The following is a 19,756-nucleotide window of genomic DNA, read 5'->3' on the forward strand; positions in this document are numbered from 1 at the left end:
GGCTCTGGTGTCTGTCGTGACGGAGACGAGCCTTTTGTTGTAGAAGGCGAGGTCGTTGTTGATTTTGGTTTTGGTTGAAATTTGATCGGAGGAGCCAAAGCAGTAGTAGTAGGTTTAAGCTTTTTAGGAGGCATGATTGCCTAGGCACAGCTTCAGGACCTCAAGATCTGTAGATAGATTTTGCGTAAATAGAATTTCAAAAGGGTACTCCGCGGGTGGGAAGGCGCTGTAACACTTCAAAATGCTTCCATTGGACTGCACAACCCTGACAGGGTCACAGGGGGGAACATCTCTTAGCAAGGAAACCTCACTAGCCGGCTTGAGCTGTGCTCTGTCTGCAACCAGAGGGGAGAGATGGGCTGAAGTGGCTGTCCTATTGCCTCAGGCTTTGCCAGGCACTCCTTGGTGGTGTAGGAGAGAAGAGGGTGGGGAGACAGTTATCCGGATAGTACTTTAGCCCCCAGCAGCCGCTGACCGGAAGTTCACCCCTCCGCCGACCGGAAGTTAGGGCCCCGGAGCTCTGGAGAGCAGACAGTGGCCCCCAGGGTTGGGAAAGGCTCCCCGAGTACGCCACAGCCCGCCCCCACTCACCGCTTAATTCCGCTGGCCAGGTTGGACAGGAACAGCCTGTCTCCGCTGCCGCTGCCGAAACCGGAAGTGCGGAGGCACGGGCACTTCCGGTTTTCGCGGGTCCTCGATCTGGAGGCTCTGGTAAGTGTAGGGGGGTGCCAGGCAGCTGGGGAGGGTCCCCAGATGCAGGCAACGGCTCGTGCAGGATCCAGCCAGGCGGCAATGATCGCGCCAAATCCCCCTGAGCAGCGGGAGTCAGATAGGGGAAATTCTGTGGTGGCAGTTGGGCTCCAGTGAGCCTCTGGGCTTCGATGGTACTGCCCAGTGTATTTTGGGGGTCCAAAACTGCTGCTAAGCCAACGGATTGTGAGGCCAAGGGAGAGCTCTGGAAGTTCCTGTCCTTCCAGTATGGCAGCCAAGCCACACCCCCACAAGGTCTCTTTTTATACAGTTTGGACACCGCCTCACAGGGTAAGCCAGCCCCCTGAGGTCTGAGTTATTTTTAGTATCAGGATGCGATACATGTTTCCCAAATATGGATTTACATGCAATGCAAAGCTAACAATATTTACACTACTCTGTTATGTGCTAAATCTTGATGCTTGCATTATCTGAGATGCAGCCATGCCAGACAGCCAGGCAGCGACCCTCTGCTGGGTATACAGGCTAAACAGGTGTTTGTCACTTCACATAAAGACTTACTTTGCATTTCCTGCAATCAACAAACAAATTTCCTTTAGCAAAGTTACAAACCTAAATAATGACACTTCCATACAAAACACATCCCAATGTAACACGATAAGTGCATTTCAAGTTATACATTGGTGCCCGCACCTCTGATTCAAATACATTTCTAGAATAAATTATTTCTACATGATCCAGCCACAAATAAGTTATTTATAAGTGATCCAGTCACATAGCGATATTACTATTTCTCGCTGGCCGCGCGGTGGAACTAAATAGACACCAGTATATAAAGTCTGATCATTAGTTATAGGTTTAAGTGCATAATTGTCCAATTACTGCTGCTTCAAGACTCTGCTACAAAATATCAAAATATTTATTTTTATTATCACTATTCTATATGAGTGCTATAAAACACAGTGTAATATATATTTTTTTTTATATATATATATATATAAATTTATAATATTAGAATATACGAAATAAAATGTATTGTAAAAATTAAAATTAGCGACAATAATAATAACAGCGGTGATACAAAACACGATTAGAGTGTAATATATAGCGAACATAATGCTTCAAAAGAGTCAAAGGCATAATTATAATAAATTAATTCAAATAAATACCTATGTGGTACATAAGAAAAGTGATAGACATAAATCTCACATAGTTCTATCATTGTGTAAGGTGCTCAGAATTCTACTTATGTGATACAAAGTAAATCAAAACGTGAATAAACTAAGATGGGATGCAATATATCTCTCTATCTATCTCACATCTATCTATCTATCTATCTATCTATCATTTGACAGTAAACTATGTGACATAACCCATTTGTTAATATGTATCATTATTTCTAAAGGAAAATAATATTCTTATACAGACTTGTTGCCAGGTGCTAGGGGATACAGACTTGTCCCCCAGCACTAGGGGATGTAAAAACGTATTAAAGGGATTAGTTATCATTTAGATGCATATATTTAATGTATGGGTGCTGTGGCACTGGTTGGTAACTAGCATGCATTGCCGAAAGGGTTAAGTCTTGCTTTGGGATTGTAAATGTATTTATTTTCATATTGTTCATGTATTGATTTATTAGGAGATGTTGGAGGAAACTTGTTTCTGTAACTTTTCCGTAGAAAGGAAATCCCATGCTAATAAAGCCTTTTCATCAACACATGTTTTTAGCCTGAACGCTTGGGAGGGGGTCGTTACCTTATTATCCTGTGTATCCTGTCCTATTGACAAGACAAGGGAACTATCTGAATAATCCAACGGCAAGTAATTTGGTAAATCACAGATTGAGACTATATTGTATCCTGATGCTAAATATTGAATGTAATTTCTTGGACATTGTTGTTCCAGATATGGGCAAAGAGCTGGATTACCCCCTGCCAATATGTGTGTCAGAAACAGTATATAAAGAGATTTATTATGTATTTCAACAGTTGTATACCATCTGGACTTCTGGATTATCACCATTACCTACAACTATTGTGTAACGGTCCTTATAAGGACCCATTGAGCAAATAAACATCACTGCTTCAAGATCCAACTTTGATGCCTTTTGTAACTCCTGTGACCTACAGATTAGACCCAATCTAGTCTGTTATCCGGCTGTTCTGAGGTTGGAACCCAGCATCTACTAACAACGCTCTGTCCGCTATCTGCAGCTCTGGACATTGCGAGAGGCCAGGGGTGACCATCCACAGCAACCCTGATCTGAATGAAGAGGTCAGTGGTACCAGCCCAGGTGCCCAGCAAGTGGGTGTATTAGTAGCAAGAGGAACCCAGAAGGAAGCATGCCGGTGAAGGAGCCTGTTGGTGGCAGCAGAGCACCCCCTATAGTGTATAAAGGGGGCACATTTGAGATAATGCAAGGAGATGGTGGCACGGCAAGCCCAGCTGGTCCCCAGTAAAATGACAGTGTGGCATAGGAGGTTCATCTTGTCACAATAATAACTCCAAATCATACATCTATATATTGTTAGCTAATCAGCCCAGGGTAACAGTCTTCTGAGATAGATGGCTGCACTTCAGATAGGCCAGGCAAGGAGATCACACCAGTCAATTGTTTTGCTTTGTTTGACTAACCACAGCTAGTTTTATTCAACATATTTGAAACAAACAGAAAATAAATAAAAGGCCTTGTCTGTCAGGCATTAACTAAACACAGGAAAACCCTCTCTCAAGTGAGGGACCTTGTGTCCCACACACACAATATACAGTACTTACTGATCACCATTTGCAGTGTTTTTCTGGAGACCTCCAACATCCTCCCCAGGTCTGAGAGACTGCATGTCCAGCCTGACTGCATTTTTAAACACCCACACAGAGGTGCAGCTGCAAATCAGCCTACACTTAGGCTGGAGGCCCAGAAGACCTGACGAATGGAGGCTGCCCTCCCACTCCATTCATAACCCCAGGGACCCTTAGCATATTTTCCTACAACTGAGAAACACCCTTTGTAAAGCTTTTCCTACACACATAAACAATCTCCCTGGGGCTTTAATGCACACAAGACTGAAAGCCTGGGACATATCCCTCTGCCGCTCAGCACTTTCCCAGTGCTTGTGTCACAATATTATATACACATACATACACACTGATCAGCAACACCATTAAAACCACTGACAAGGGAAGTGAATAACATTGATTATCTCGTTACAACGGCACCTGTCAAGGGGTGGGATATATGAGAAAGCAAGTGAACAGTCAGTTCTTGAAGCTGATGTGTTGGAAGCAGGAAAAATGGGCAAGCGTAAGGATCTGAATGAGTTCAATTGTGATGGTTATACTACTGGGTCATATCATCTCCAAAACGGCAGGTCTTGTGGGGTGTTGCCGGTATGCAGTGGTCCAAGGAAGGACAACCGGTGAACTGGCCACAGGGTCATGGGCGCCCAAGGCTCACTGATGCATATGGGGAGCGAAGGCTAGTCCAACTGGTCCAATCCCACAGAAGTGCTACTGTAGCACAAATTGCTGAAAAAGTTAATGTTGACTGATAGGAAGGTATCCAAACAAAAAGAGGGGTTCTAATTTGCTCAGGGTATTGGACTATCCTCATCTGACTACGTACCCAAAGCAAATAATGAGTATGGCCTGAGGGGGGCGCTCTCATTCATACAGATCAAAAGTCATATTGTGAAATTAATCACCAAAAAGGAGTTGGTTCTTGAGGCACTCCAGTCCACTAACAACATTTTATATAAAAATAAGTTTATTAAGTGGTACATTAAAACATAAACTTTATAATTATGTCTCAAAAATCTGCCAAAATTTTAAAATCAAATTTGTGAAAAGATATGAAAATAAGATAAGAACAGCCAGACCCTTCGGGGAGGCCGATCTGGGATGTTGCACAGATATTGTTATCCAAATGTCTATGAATATTGACAAGAGGATTATATATTATAATAAAATGTTAGAGATTCGTGTCTGCCTATTGTGGTATAGTCTCCTTTATTATAGCTATACTAAACAGTAAATCCACAGACATTAAGAGCTCATATCCTTTACATATTTCACAATATTATTTTATTACTTTTATCATTGGGATTAAATATTTATTCTCCTAAGAACTGTTAGACAGGAAAAATAATGTGAATGGGGATATCTGAAAATGTTAATAGGTATTATATATGGGATCAGTCACGTAAGGAACAACAGATGAACTAGATTAATTAGATTGGTATTTCTGTTCAAAAAGGAAATCTACAATAATCTCTTCTTATAGAGATACTCGTTAGATTCCACTATGCGATTTGTATTTCCTTATTATTAATCATCTATTCTTCATAAAATATTGTGAGATACAATTGGGAACTCTCTGTTGGTTGTTCATATAATAATACAAAGATAATTAGATTTTCCATACATCTTAAAAGACATGACTAAAATGCATTATTTTGAAGTCATTCAACATGTTTTACATTGAGTTGGGCATATCCCACTTATTCGTTGCTTCACTAGATATTGCTTCTCCCTCCTCTTATTTCAGATATTCCCCTATTGTACCTACCGTCCCAATACAAAAATGCTGCGTAGTAAAGATTTTACTATATCAGGGGTTGGCAACCCCCGGCACACATGCCAAACGTGGCACCGGACCACTTCTGTCTGGCACGACGAGCTCTGCTGCTGTCAAACTAAAACAGCCGATGATGGCTGAAACGCTGCAGCTCCGTTTCAGTCCTCTTCGGCTGCTGAAGTGAAGCAGCTCCAGTGGAATGGAAGATCGGCATCTAAGGTAAGTATGAGGCAGAATATTGAAGCATGAAGAGTATAGAAAGAAATTGTGTATTGGAAGGCACTCAGCGTTCTTCTTGTTAAAGATAAAAAGCTTGTACTTTATTGATATACTTTAAAATATTAATATATACCTCCTAATTAAATAGCGAAATATTTAAGTGACTAAAGTGAATTAAAATAGCAAAATGAATTGCTATGCCCTGCTACTTATTATCAATATATATAAAGATAATCAGTGCCTTCCAATAATAATAATAACAACAATTTCTTTCTATCCTCTTCATGCTTCAATATTAGCTGTTTGTGTAGTAGTGCACCATCCAGTAAATTATTTCAACCTTTATAATTATATTATGATACTGGAATAGCGATACCTAGTGCAGTGGTACCCTCTTTTTAGTAATGAGGCAGAATATGACTGGGGCATATTTAAGAGGCACAATATGACTGGGGGGACAATTATGAGGGATTACATAATCTGGGGCACAACTGTGTGGCATAACATGAACGTTTGTTTGTCCCATTACTATTAATATTATAATGATATTAGCGTTATACAATAAGAAATAATTAAATGTTAAATATATATATATATATATATATATATATATATATATATATATATATACACACACAGTGGTGGAAGTGGAAATTTATAAGTGTCGGTATGGATAATGTAAGTGAATGAAATGTAGTAGTCAATCAAAACAGTAAATGAAGTGCCATATGGAATACCACTGTATAACAGCACTCTCTCGACATTATATATATATATATATATATATATATATATATAGTCAAGTCCATAAGCATTGGGACATCGACATAATTCTCATATTTTGGGCTCTATACACCACCACAATGGATTTGAAATTAAACAAACAAGATGTGCTTTTATCTTGCAGCTTGGTTTCACGCGTAACAGTACTTGTGCACCACTTTTAGACTCCAAATTACTTGGTCTTGCTTGGTCACGAGTGACCGTTCTAGAAGAAGGCTCGGTAAAATTTTTGGATCTGCCATTAATAGAGAAAGGTGAAGGCCTCATTCTTTCTTTGCCACTGCGTGTGTAGAATGGCATGTTGGCAATTTTTTTTTTCTATCGGCAGTTAACTTTTCCTCAGTTACACTTCTTTTTTGCTTCAACACGGTAATTTTTTTTTTGGTATGTGTTTTTTGCCCCATTTCAAAATACTGTGTAGTTTGACATCGCCTTTCCCAGATGACGCACTGGGAACACTACCATCAGGACTGGTGACAGAACCTGGTTGCCGATTCTGCTCATATGTGGACTGTTTTGAATCCATTATGAGCCTAAAGCACTTGTAGTGCTACAAATTGTTTTAGATACTGCTGACAAATATGACTTTTGACAGCCAGAAAAATTAATGCAACAGAGTGGGGGACACCCCAAAAGCACTTGGAGTGCCAGAAACTGAACAAAAACCCTCCTCTAGCCTCCTCTTACTGCTGTAACAACTGGTATTAAGATTAGAATGGTATTGAATAGAAACAATAATGTGTCCAATTACTGCCCTGTCCCTGCGCTGATATAACCAGTGTGACCTAACCATGCTTTCTCTCTCTGTCAAATGGCGATGGATTGCTGTGGAGGCTGGTATTTATGCTTTTCAAATCTCGCGAGAACCGAGCTCTGATATGCGAATAAGTCATGATGACGTTTTGCCTCGATTTCGAATCCGAACGGGTGGGAGAGTACTGAGCGTGTTTGGCTCGGTACTCGGGATAGGCTGAATTTGGATCTCGGGGAACCGAGCTCGCCCATCTCTAGTTCAGATAGAATAGTTGAACGGTCTGTATTACTTGTATTCTAAGAAAGAGTTCAATTCTTATCTCTGTCTTAGAATGAATAGGGGCCTCTTTCTACAGGATGTTCAGATAGATACCTGATGTTTTAGGCAGGTATAGGAATGTAAAGGTCACACATGCTCCTTGACCTAGGCATATAGGTTTTCTATATTATGAAATATCTGTCAAAAGCATTTATAATTGATTTATTTACTTTTCTAGTGTATTTCAAAGCATGTGATATGATTAGCGACATCTATAAGAGGGGTGGATTTTCATGTATATAATCTGTGTAAATTGAATCTATAGTCAGTCTTATTCTGCCCTAGAACTAAGACTCATGCATTACATTTCGGAAGAATAAATCAATTTTGCTTTTTCAACACTTACAGCTTTCTGAGTGCTTCAACATTGATGGAGGTCAACACATCTAGAGACGGGAGAAGATCTATCTACTCAACTGTAACCACAAGGTAATATTTTATCTTTTCTGACTATATACTTCTGTCTCCTACTCTCCAAGTTTGCTGAAAAGGTATTTATAGTTGTCTCTAAGTGTGAAATTGCAAATGTATTTTTGAACGAACTGTTTATATGTTTGTATAGATGTACAAGTATATATTTGGTACCAATTATAATTTCCACTTGATGTTTATTTCTCAAAGAGACTGTTTAACCTTGTTAACCATAGTATGAAAGGTTGCATGTATGCAAGTGTGAAAGGGTTTCCTTTACGGGGCCTAAATCTGGTCAGTTTTCAAAATCAAGTATTACTTCTGGTTGACACTCGAAGAAAAAGGATAACTCCAAGCCACGTGAAAGTACTGTAAAACACATAGAAAAGGTACACTATAAGGCCTTAGATAGCAGTGTATGTAACGTGTGCGTGAAAACACCAGGATTTATCGGACAAGATAAAAGTGTGGTTCCCTTAAAACGGTTGAAGCCGAAGAAAGGGGTGATACGTATGAATAGTGGATGTAGCACTACTAACATAGTGCAGATACTGAATAAGTCAATCTTTAAAAGAAAAGATTAAGCTGCACTATGGGACAATATGTAGCCACACGTAAAAACCTTAAATGGTTGGATATTTCTCCTGAGAGTCCGGCCACAATTATGTTCCATAAATATGGAAAAAAGTCTGTTCAATATGTGCATAAATGATTAACAAGGTGTCCTGAATTTACAGCAAAAGGAAATTTTGATTTAAATGTTTTAGGGGAAATAGTAAAAGGTGTTTCTAAAAGTAAAAAAAATAATTCTAAAAGACATAATATGACTGGGGGCATAACTATGAGGCAGAATATGACCAAGGGCATAACTATAAAGCACATTATGACTGGGGAAATTCAGAAACTCTGTTTTCAGTATATTCAGCTAGAGGTTAAGCGTGCATCTCGGGAACCAGCTAGTCTATTCTACTTTTTAGAGCATCAAGTATGTGTCCTTCTAAAGCCAAAACCTGGCCTGTATGAATACAAAGGAAGGAAGGATAAACTTTAACTAGTCAGTCGGCCAGGTTATGCCCAAATAGCTTAGAAGAAAGTGCATCTGGTCATATTTTTAAACTTAAGTAGACATAATACATCCAAAGAGTCTATTCTGTAAAACATATGTGCCCATCTTTCCTTGTTGGTCAGATACATTCTTTGAATGGTGGATCGAACAGTATCTGGGTCTGAAAAAACAATTTCTTCAGGGAAAGACATCACATAGCCTTTATCATAACAGAGTTCAAAATGTCCAGCGCAAAAAATTATTTGAGCTGGCGATTTCAAACCAACTAACTCGAGGACACAAGGATGGGGGCTGAGCACATGCAGGACACTTCAGGCAATGCTGTCCCACTGAAGAGAATATTAAGGTAGAGGTAAACATTAGATACACTACCTCTGGTGAGTGCTAAAGGGTTTACCTAGCAGAGTCCGGAAGGTAGAGTACACAGAGGACCACGTCCTCCTAGAAGAGTGTGATGGTATAGAAGATGGGGGAATGGCACTCAAAAAATACCTATGAGTAACGCAACTCCTATATACTAATCACTCCATGGTTTAGATAAACAAAATTTCACACAAATCCAGTTTCACAACAGAACAGGTCACTTCACGTTTATGTGAAGTTCCAGCGAGAATAATCTTGTAGCGCTTTGGCTTGGCCAATCCATGGAATCCCGTTCTGCACTATTATTGGCAAATTTGCAGAATTTAATCTACGACTAGACCTGGGATGAACAGTCACTTCATTCTGCAGCTGTGGGTAGACCGGGAACTCAAAGCAAAATTCTGACAGTAAAGTATGTTGCAGCCAAATGCTTATTAAAAGGCGAATATATCATGGAACAGTTCCAAAAAATGTTCCTCATCTCTATTCCATAATCATGTTGTGCAGAGCTTTTAATGTTAGCCTTTTGATGCCTTACTTACTGGACCTGCTCCTAGATGTGTCAATTTATTTTAAATGTACTTTTTAAAAAGACATTTCTAACTGTCTACACATTTTTCTCCCCCCGGAAGCGCCCCATAAAACCCCAGCTGAGATTTATTACTGGATTAGTGTGCTATTCTACACTGAAATATATATATATATATCTCCTGCTGGAGTCAGGACTTTGCACTTCAGCGGTCCGTTGCAGACCATATCCATGTGAAGGTCTATGAGCACTTATTCAAGGCTATTTGAATTTCTGGTACGGGAATTGCACACTTGTGGATTATCTCAAAGATGTTAAATATTTAATGCACTATGTTGGCACCCCTTTCTCTTTTTGTATTCTATTAGGCTGATACCTGCAGATAGGTGTCGAATGTATTGGGAGCTGCCATCTCATGTACTGAGTATACAAAGTATTTTTTCTGTCATTATCACTTTTCGTTGCACACTTATAAGCGCCTGTGTAGCTTAGAAATTGGGTGGGAATATTATATATATACATATATATATTTATTTATTTATTTTAGTAGAGAAAAAACACAGACAGGTACTACTAAAAGAAAATCACAGACACTTCTTTCATTCTTTTGGAATGAGCACATTTATTTCAGAGTAAAACCTATAGCTTGACCAACTTCCCAAAAATCAGGAACTGGCCAAGCCTATTTACAACATTAATAGCATATACTGATGTTAGGATTAATGAGCGGGTGATGTACATTTTAAAACCACTGAATTAAAAACCACGGTGTAAAAACAAAAAGCTGGGGCTCACATGGTACGAGGTGACATTTCAAATCCCCTAAAGTAAAATAATAAAACTCCAAATGGGTAACTGATTGGAAAATAAATTTGGTCCATTTAATGTAAAAAAATAAAAATAAATTGATAGTGAATTTTGAGGCTTGTTCTAATCGAGGTAAAGTTCTCCTACACACAGTCATTTTGTTATTTTAACCAATTATTAATGCTTCAGCGATGACACCACTGAATGGATTTATTCAACCTGTAAAACAGTTGCCTTAAACCTGTGGAGGTGAGGGTTACAATTTTATTTCACCAAAGAATAATGAGTTTGGTTTAACTTATGAAAGTTCTAAAGCACCGATATGTTGACAGGAAAAGCCATTGGATTGGCTGATAACGATCACAGTGCACCTCTTGTAAGGTCATATGCTGGGCCTAAAATAAGACTACTGCATAGTTTCACAGGGAAATGAGAATTCTGCACTTCAAATACATATAATATATAAATTTATCTGCACACAATTCATTCAATATTTGAAGCAGAAAAAGACCAAAAACTTTATAAAAAAAATAATAAAAATGAAAAAAAAAAATGAACAAAAAATAAAATTAATAAACAAACACTTTACACAATTTTGGCGGGGACCAGCATTTTACATTATGCTAACGAGCAAGTATTGCATTATGTTTACCAGAGGTTTTACAATCATTTTACAGTTAAGGGACCTTAAAAACATACAATACAAACAGCACTAAAATGTGAAAAAAAGAAATAATCTGGATTAAATTGAAAAAAATTAACAAAAAAAAAAAATGTACAATTTGGTTTTGGAATACTAAATTTTTGATTAAAATCAGCAAAGGGTGTACTGGTGGACTATGGCCTAAACAATTTTATTATTTGAGCATTTACAGCAGCAGATTGTTCAGGTAAACACAACTAACTGCAATTTACGACAAATGTTTGAATTATGACAAAAAGGCCAACATTTTTATTCCAATTTGTTGACAAGCCGTTAGGCGCAGTTTCTTTGAACCAAACCTAAGAACAACAATGTACATGTCACAAGTCAACCTGCTAATATTGTATGATGAACGCAAAAAGACTCAAAAAATGCTCATGGTATAACTTGGAAATACCTATCATCTAAGGTGAGAGTATTGAGAAAAATGGTTTAAAATACTACAAAAACAGGAGTTTTTTCCCTTCACTTTTTCGAAAACAAAAAAAGACAATTATAGACATAGTTTTGTCTTTGAACATACTGTGATTATTAAGGCATTAAACTTTCACAGGTAAGGAATGTTTTTATTATCAATTTTACCTCAGAAAAAGAGGTTTAGACAAATTCTCAAAAATATTTAAATAATTTCTACAAACAGTGGTAAAAACCCCATCATTTTGTGGTACAATGTGTTTTTAACGCCATTTTTATTCACAACTCTCACTCTATATTTAATGGACACAGCGGACGCAGCCATTTTGTGAGCCAATCGTAAAAAATTGAGTCATCCGATCTTGGTCAGCCACACAACCCTCTTGATTATAGATGTTATTTTTAAAAGAACATTGATTATTTAGAGGTCTCCCTTGCTAACAGTTTGGGGCATCAGTGTTTTATTTAATATGTAGAGGGATTTTAAAGTGGAATTAAAACACAGAAAAATATTTGAATACGTTGTAGAAAGTGAACTGTATAACTCCAACAGTTCTTACAGCCCGTCATAAACGTACCAATTGCCAGCCATAGTACGTGGAATAGAATTTTGCCAACATTCTATAATTCAAACGACACATAATGGAGTCATTCCTCAGCGATATCGTTGAATCCAAGCAATCGGATTGGCTGCATGCTCATGAATATTGGCAATCTCACAAAATGGCGGCTTCCACTGTGCGTAGGGGACAGTACCATGTTAAAAAATACTGCAATAGATGACACTAGGCAATTAGAGATACAGGACACTAGGACAATATTACAAATCTGGAAACATTAAAAGGGTTGAGTTAAGAAATAAAATTGACAATTCCAAGCCAGCATTTACTAGAGACATCCAAATTAGAAATTAGAGATCTCCTGGGCCGCATAGACAATGCAATGTATTTGCTAAACCATCAGGCCACCCCAGGACCTCACTAAGCAGCTCTGCGTGTAGAAGGATAATTATATCCGTGTGTTTGCGGATGGTGACCTGTTCAGCTTGAGGGCTGCTAGCTATTGGAATTTTGGTGAGGCTTCGTCAATACTGCCGCCCATGTGACACAGCAATCCTGCTGTCAATGGATGGTCAGAGGTGGAGAAAATTAATGGAACAAATGTGAGGTGATATTGACCGAAAGCCGGACTCCGGTTTAACTTATCACGGCTTGTTTGACAGCGACTTCCTAAATGGGGGAGTTAGGCCAAAAGGCAGTATAACATTACAGGAGGAGATTGGCAAGGCTCCAAGTTTGTTGAATATATAACGTTGAGGTGTCTTGAAACTTCTGAATGTATTTGTTTTCCATTTATCAGTTCATGTGTAACCATCGCCTTCATTCAAGTTTTCGGTTTCATTAGAACGGTTTGTGTTGATGATCTCTTTCAAACCCCAGCTCCTGCATCTGAGGTGCTCGGGAAAAAAATGTAATCCTTTTGCAGGAAAAAAAAAAAAAAAAAAAAAAGACCATCCCCCTCCCATTCAGGGAACAATCTCATATATGCATCCTTTAAAGCCAATTTTATTGAAATAATTTCAATCCCTTAAAAAAGATATTTCTTTTATTTTCTTATATTTTGGTGGAAAAGTAGGCACACACGTGGCAGGGGGCGTACACAATGCCTATTAAACTCCCCAACCATCTGAGTGTAATCCTTTTCAACCCTCAGATGAGCAATCTTGGTCCAAAAATGTATTCGTTTCTCCATATAATGGTACATTTACACAAAAATAGGCACATGATGTGACATGATCCGTGCGGCAGGTTTGCAGTTTGTAAAGGGGGCTTTAGATCTGCACTGTCCCCAGAGTCAATTCAAAAAACAGAAAAACAAAATGGTGGTCTATATGCCAACTGAGATGAAGCCCTTATGTACACGACACACTCGCTGTCTGACAGACCACGTGAAGTGTTGCTAAGTGCTATCATTTTCATTATATTTACTGTGCCAGCTTCCACAACAGCCCACATAATTACACGGGTGTGCTATTTATACATATCTTACATTTTTTATATACTTTATAATGGAGCATCATCAAATTCTTAACTTAGAATTTCTATTCTGAAGACAAAAGGTGGCGGCCGATTCGGCGGCTGTCTTTAATAGGGATTGTAGGGAGCTCCGTTACCGTTCCTAACGGCCCCACCACCATGGAGACGGATCAGCTAGCCAAATTCTATATTTAATCACGACTGGTTGACCATTCCTTTTAGATATCCTCTTTGGTGTCCTGACAAGAGGATGAATGACTGAAATCAATCTCCTTCTCTTAACATTATTCCCACGATTAGTACAAGCGTTGCTGCCAGACAAACGTTAAACAAGACCAAGATGTAAGACACCCTTGTCCTCTTTGGACGAAGTTGCATTTTGGTTACATGCCGGAACATTGACAGTGCCGAGTAGAAGAAAACCAGTATGGGGGTCTTAGAACTTTACATCCTCCTCCAAATACAGCTTACATGGGGTACTCACTAACCCTGGGACCCCACAGTCACCTGGTGTCTGACAGGATTACAAGAGCAAAGCCGTTCAAAGCATTCTGCGCCATTGACGCCTGGTATGCAAATAACGCTGCATCCGATAGGTAACTAACCGTGGCCAATCCAAACAGGGGCTCATTAATTACACACCTCAGCCTGAGCAGGCTTGATTTCCCCAAAATGATAGGAAAGCTCTTTACTCGTTCTCCTTTCAGCGCTAGCTGCAACTGCGTTGATCCCGGGAATGGATTGGGAACACCACATTGGTATACAGACAATAGGATTCCTGGCCTCAATTCTGTACATTGGCACTACATTTTTATTTTTTTATTGTCATCATCGATACTTTAAGTATAAGACAATTTAGGATATTAAAAGTAAACATACGATCAGGCGCCACAAAAAAACCAAAACAAAATAAAAACAACATTTTAGACTGCAGTGGATAATAAATGTATGTCTGTGCTTGCAAACCATACCAGTAAACAAAAACGGTCCTCACTATAGTCCATGTGTTTATGTCTAGTCAATGATACCAGTATGAGAAACGCCTTTGGCTGAAAGTTCTACATGTGACTAGTGAAAAGTTCAACACACTGCTGGTAATTAGCATGGAGATAATGGTCGAAGGATTTAGAGAGCCGGACTCTGACCAAAGAGGTTTGATCCATGGAAGGTACAATAATATCAGTGTCCAACATTACGAAAATGTAGCCTAACCAGTGACATCACTGAGGCATGGGGCAGCCATTTTATGGACCGAACCAATACCATTACTTAAGAACCAATGAGATCACTAAAAGGATGAGGAACTTGTGTGTCAGGTGACCGTTTCCTAGTGCATGGATAGGCTGCTCTCTCACGAACATCGGTTCAACACACAAAATGGCCGCCTCATCTGTGTGTATGCAATGAATATTTTATTGTGGAGCCATTTTCCTTCTGGGCAGAACTACTGAAGTTAATAGCAGTTGACCAGTCAAAAAGATAGGTTTGAATTTTTTTTGAGACCTTGGAATGTACAGTAATAATTAGTACTATGCGATACAGAGCAGCATACTTTCAGGATATAATGAACAAAACCCCCAGAGACCCACATTGCACTAAAGGCTTGTTTAAACCCCCCGTTACCTGCTGTACAAGAGCCAGTCACAAAATTGAGACCGCGCCCAGCAGCCAAAATGCCTACGGCTTGTGTAGCAATAATTGCAAGACTAAAAGGCTTATCTTATTTTATTTTTTTTTCTTTAATACAAAAATCTATGATATATCTTCTATTTATATATTTATTTACAGAATAAATTCAGGCAGATTGTGTGGAACGGCAGTAAATCTGAGAGATATGCTGCTGTGTGTCGCATAGATCTTATCCAGAACAGTCGCCAAAGGCTTTTCTCTGTCAGGTTAGAGATCTGCAATGGGTCAATGCAAATGTACGAGGGGAGGGGGGGAAGGATATTTATAAAAAAAAAAAAAATTAATCCAAACATCAAGCTATTGTATTCAAATAATGATAAAAACAAAACCCTAAAACGGCTAAATCGGCACTAATCACTTTGCTACATATAAAATGTCCAGCTAATATAAAGCACATTGTACCAATCCTCTAAAACAGTTAAGATATATACACTGATCTAGATATATTAACAAATAGAATATTACAAAATATTAAAGGCCACAGTCGCATCCTTCCCTTGGTTTTATTTGAAGTTGGCGTAGTCCGAGAATGCGTCAATATATTCCTGCACCACTCTGTAACAGAATTCATACTGCTCCTGGGCACGGGGGAAGAAACAGGAGGGGTTAGTGGAATAGCATAGGCAGTTTGGTATAATAATTACATCAATAATGTCACTAACACTTTTTGGGGGGTATTCAATTGTTCGGCTTGACGGCCGAAAAACGATCGCTCTAAAAGTATTACCGTTAATACGGTAATTACTCGCTGAATTTCGAGTAAATTACCGTATTAATGGTTTTCTCGCGCAATATTACCGTATTAACGGTAATATTTTTAGAGCGCTCGTTTTTCAGGGATCTCGCTAACAATTGAATACCCCCCCTTTGAGTCTATTTGGTGAAAATGTTAATAAAAGGAGTACAGTCTCCCCAAATTTTGTGGTCTAACCATGCAGACATACAGCCAGGCCGCCATACTTTGCAGCCGTGCCCCTCCCCCTCTCCTGGCGGTACAACCACATTACCAGTATAAGTGGGCATAGATTGCTGTAACTATTACTTTATCTGGTACCTGGTATGAGGGAAACGGATGCCCCAGAGCAAACCTTATAACAGAAAGGTGTATTCAACTTTTTTAATTTTAAATTTATGTGAGGCTTTAACCTGACAAACGATTCAGCACAGGAGAGGGTAAATCGTATTGTGGTGTGTGACATGTTATGGGCTTATCCATGCAGTAATCTGCTGACCAAGTATAAAATAGCTGGTTAAAGTCTGATTTTAATGTTTGTGGACATTTTACTCCTGCTGCAATGTAGATGCAGTGTATAGAGGGGCGCAGCTACGGGGATTACTCACTTGTAGAAGGATGACTAAGTGCCCCAAGATTCTGGGGCTTTTACAGATCCCAGCGGTGTAAATCCAGTCCCACTCGTCAGGGCAGTAGTGTAGTTACAGGCTCCTGGGTCTCAGAGCAAAGTCTAAGTTTGAGCACCCCCCCCCCTCCTCCTAACACCTCCATTCCTAAGAACACCCACCACCAGTGCAGACTACCCTTCTGATGATCTTCTATGCCAGACCTGACCAACCTGTAGTTGAGAAACTACAAGTCCCAGCATGCTTTGCCAGCCGATAACTGGCAAGGTGTGCAGGTACTTGTAGTTTCACAACAACTGAAGAGCCACAGGTTGGCCGGGCCTGCTCTACTCTCCGTACGTTGATCAACCCATGGACGAGAGACAGTGGATGTTTGGGGGTCGAATTTGAATAAACAGACTGTTCACCTACCAGTGTTTGGACCATGTGTGGCCTCTGTAACCTCAAGCTTTTCACGGTTTGAAAGACGTCTAGAATCCCCTCTGCTTTCACTCTTTCCAGTACTGTACTCAGAGCACAGAAAGTCCCGGTCCTCCCGGCTCCGGCACTGAGGCAGAGAATACAGTATGAATACACGAGCCAATAAACATTATTCAGCCACTGTCGACAGAGTATGGATTCATATCAACCAATAGCGGTTACCGGCTGTAGAGGACTCAAGGTTTTCCTTGCTCAATTGACACTGCCATATTGGAGACCTCTCCACATCCCCAAGTCACTAAACTGCTGGATATTTATTTAAATTGTCTGTTTACACAGAACACCTTTTAAAAATATTAGCGCAAAGGTCTTCCTTTATCATACACCTATCTCTTTACTCATTTTGTTAGCCTGGCAGCTGGATGGATGCAAGTGCTCGTTCACAAAGAGAAACTTAAGGTGTTTACACGTGAACTGCTCGAGAAATTTGGGATAATTGATTCCTACGATAAAAGCATTTTCCTAATCATACCCAAGTCAGTATAATATGTCAACTCATCACCTGGAGTTTTCAAATAAGAAATTGAAGGTTTTTCATTTATTATTAGTATTATCATCATCATAGATTTGTAAGGTGTCACAGTGCTCCGCAGCGCCGTACAGTAGGGAAACAGGGCATACATAAAACAGGGACATACAAGGCAGACAAAATAAATAGAGACATGAAAATAAAGGGCTCATTACAGAGCTTACATTCTAAGTGGGAGAGGGCACAGCTGAAACAAGAGGAGCGAGTGTGACTCAGAGTGGAGATTGGGACAGTTGTGAGGGTGTATTAGTGTGAATAGTGTTATAAGGGGTTTTCAAAGAGCGTGAACGATTTAAAGGCTATGGGAAAGTCTGATTGGGCGTGGTAGGGAATTCCATGGGTGGGGAGCAGCACGGGAGAAGTCTTGTACGTGGAAGTGAGAGGTGGTTACCAGAGACGAGACAAGACAAGGCGCAGGTCAGAGGTAAATCTAAGAGGGTGGGAGGGAGAGTATTTTGATAGAAGATGTATGCAGGGGTGTTGTCGTTGAGGCATTTCCGATCAACAGTATTGTGAAAGCCTCAATTTCCCCATCCCTATAACCATTACTGCTCGGCCCAGCTATTTGCCCTAGGCTATACACAACACCAAGCCAAAGAGGAGATGACCTCTCTTAAGACCGGAAAGCACAAACAGAACCATAAGATCAGCTGGATAAATTAAAATCATAAAACAATAAAGTTCAACTAATCAGAAAAAACATTTTTCGAACACTCAGTATATATATACGCAAGTATAGTATATGCAAGTATATGACTAAATAGACCTCAAAGAGTCCAATATTTAAATATAGATATATAGCAAAGACTGTAAAATCATCGATGGAATAATACAAAGATTTAGAGAGTGTTTTTACTAGCTAAACTAAATACCATGCTTCCTGTCTCTCCCTGCTGCAGGTTGCAACGTTAGGAGGGAGGGACTAGCGCAGTGGGCAGAGTGACCGACAGCTTGGTGAACTTGCTGTGCAGACTGAATTCATACACAGTAACAGTGATGTCACAGTAGCTCAAATGACTGCAGCGTCGGCTTTTTGATCTGTATGAGATCCCATCAGGATACGGTCTTAACAAGAAGTGGGAGGGGATACAGCTGTCAATAATGGGGAAATTTGTTGGGGAGGGGGAGAGGAGAGGTAATACTTTACTTAAGACAATGGCTGTCACTCTCCTCAATGATATTATGTAGACATCATTTAAATTGGTCAAAGAACAACTTAAAAAGTAATAAAACATAAGTAGTTGAAGGCTGCAATCACATGGCTTCTACAGTCCAGTGCATGGCGTAAAAGAAAACTACCACCTTCATCATTTTTCGAAAACGAAAAGAAACAGAGTCCTAAAACCATGGAGTTCTGATCAGTAGCATTTAACATGGAAAAGTGCAGCAAACATTTTACCATAGAACACATTTCTATCCTGTATCTCCAGTTCTATCAAGTGAACGAGAAATGAACACATTGGTCTGCGTACGGTAGCGTTTTTGCGTTACCTGTAGGCGTCGCCATTACTCACCTGCAGTGCACAGTGATTGGGTGGTTCCCGGATTGCTGCTGCTGTTTCTGCACAGCCGCGATGATATTAATCATCCCTTTCCCGTCGGTGGGAATCCCGACCTCCGGCCACCCGTGAAAGTGGAACTGTCTGATTTGACGGGCTTTGTTCTCCTGTTTAAAAGAGACCGTTGGTCAGAGTACTGTGTAACACACGACTTCTAACGTGTTGAAGACAAAACAACAACAACAACCAACAACCACAAACCACCAAAAAAGCAAAAAACAACCACCAAAAACAACCAAAAAAAAACAAAACATGCTAGCAACACAAAGAGAACATTCTTTAGGTGGCGGTGGCGTAACTACTGAAGAACTGGTTACAGCAACAAAAAGTAGTGCAGCAGCCAATCAAAGTTGTACGTCATCGCGCGCAGCCAACCAACCAGAGTCAGGCGTGTTTTAGAGCACGTATAAATAACCGTGTAGATAAAGCGAGCAGCCTGTTTCATGACAT

At 39.7% G+C, this 19,756-nt stretch overlaps 1 protein-coding gene across 2 annotated transcripts in view; it reads right to left on the reverse strand.

The window, feature by feature from the left end:
* Positions 1–11,466: 11,466 nt before the first annotated feature.
* PTPRA (protein tyrosine phosphatase receptor type A) overlaps positions 11,467–19,756 on the reverse strand; it is a 125,467-nt gene continuing 117,177 nt past the window's right edge. For both annotated transcript variants that reach the window (XM_075190654.1, XM_075190734.1), the window contains exons 21-23: positions 19,262–19,413; positions 17,150–17,285; positions 11,467–15,957 (exon numbers count right to left, since the gene is read on the reverse strand). In XM_075190654.1, the coding sequence (XP_075046755.1) occupies positions 15,883–15,957; positions 17,150–17,285; positions 19,262–19,413 (363 nt within the window). In that variant the 3' untranslated portion in view covers positions 11,467–15,882. The remainder of the gene's footprint in view (positions 15,958–17,149; positions 17,286–19,261; positions 19,414–19,756) is intronic.

The sequence above is a fragment of the Mixophyes fleayi genome, chromosome 1, assembly GCF_038048845.1.
Source record: "Mixophyes fleayi isolate aMixFle1 chromosome 1, aMixFle1.hap1, whole genome shotgun sequence".
Lineage (NCBI taxonomy): Eukaryota > Metazoa > Chordata > Amphibia > Anura > Limnodynastidae > Mixophyes > Mixophyes fleayi.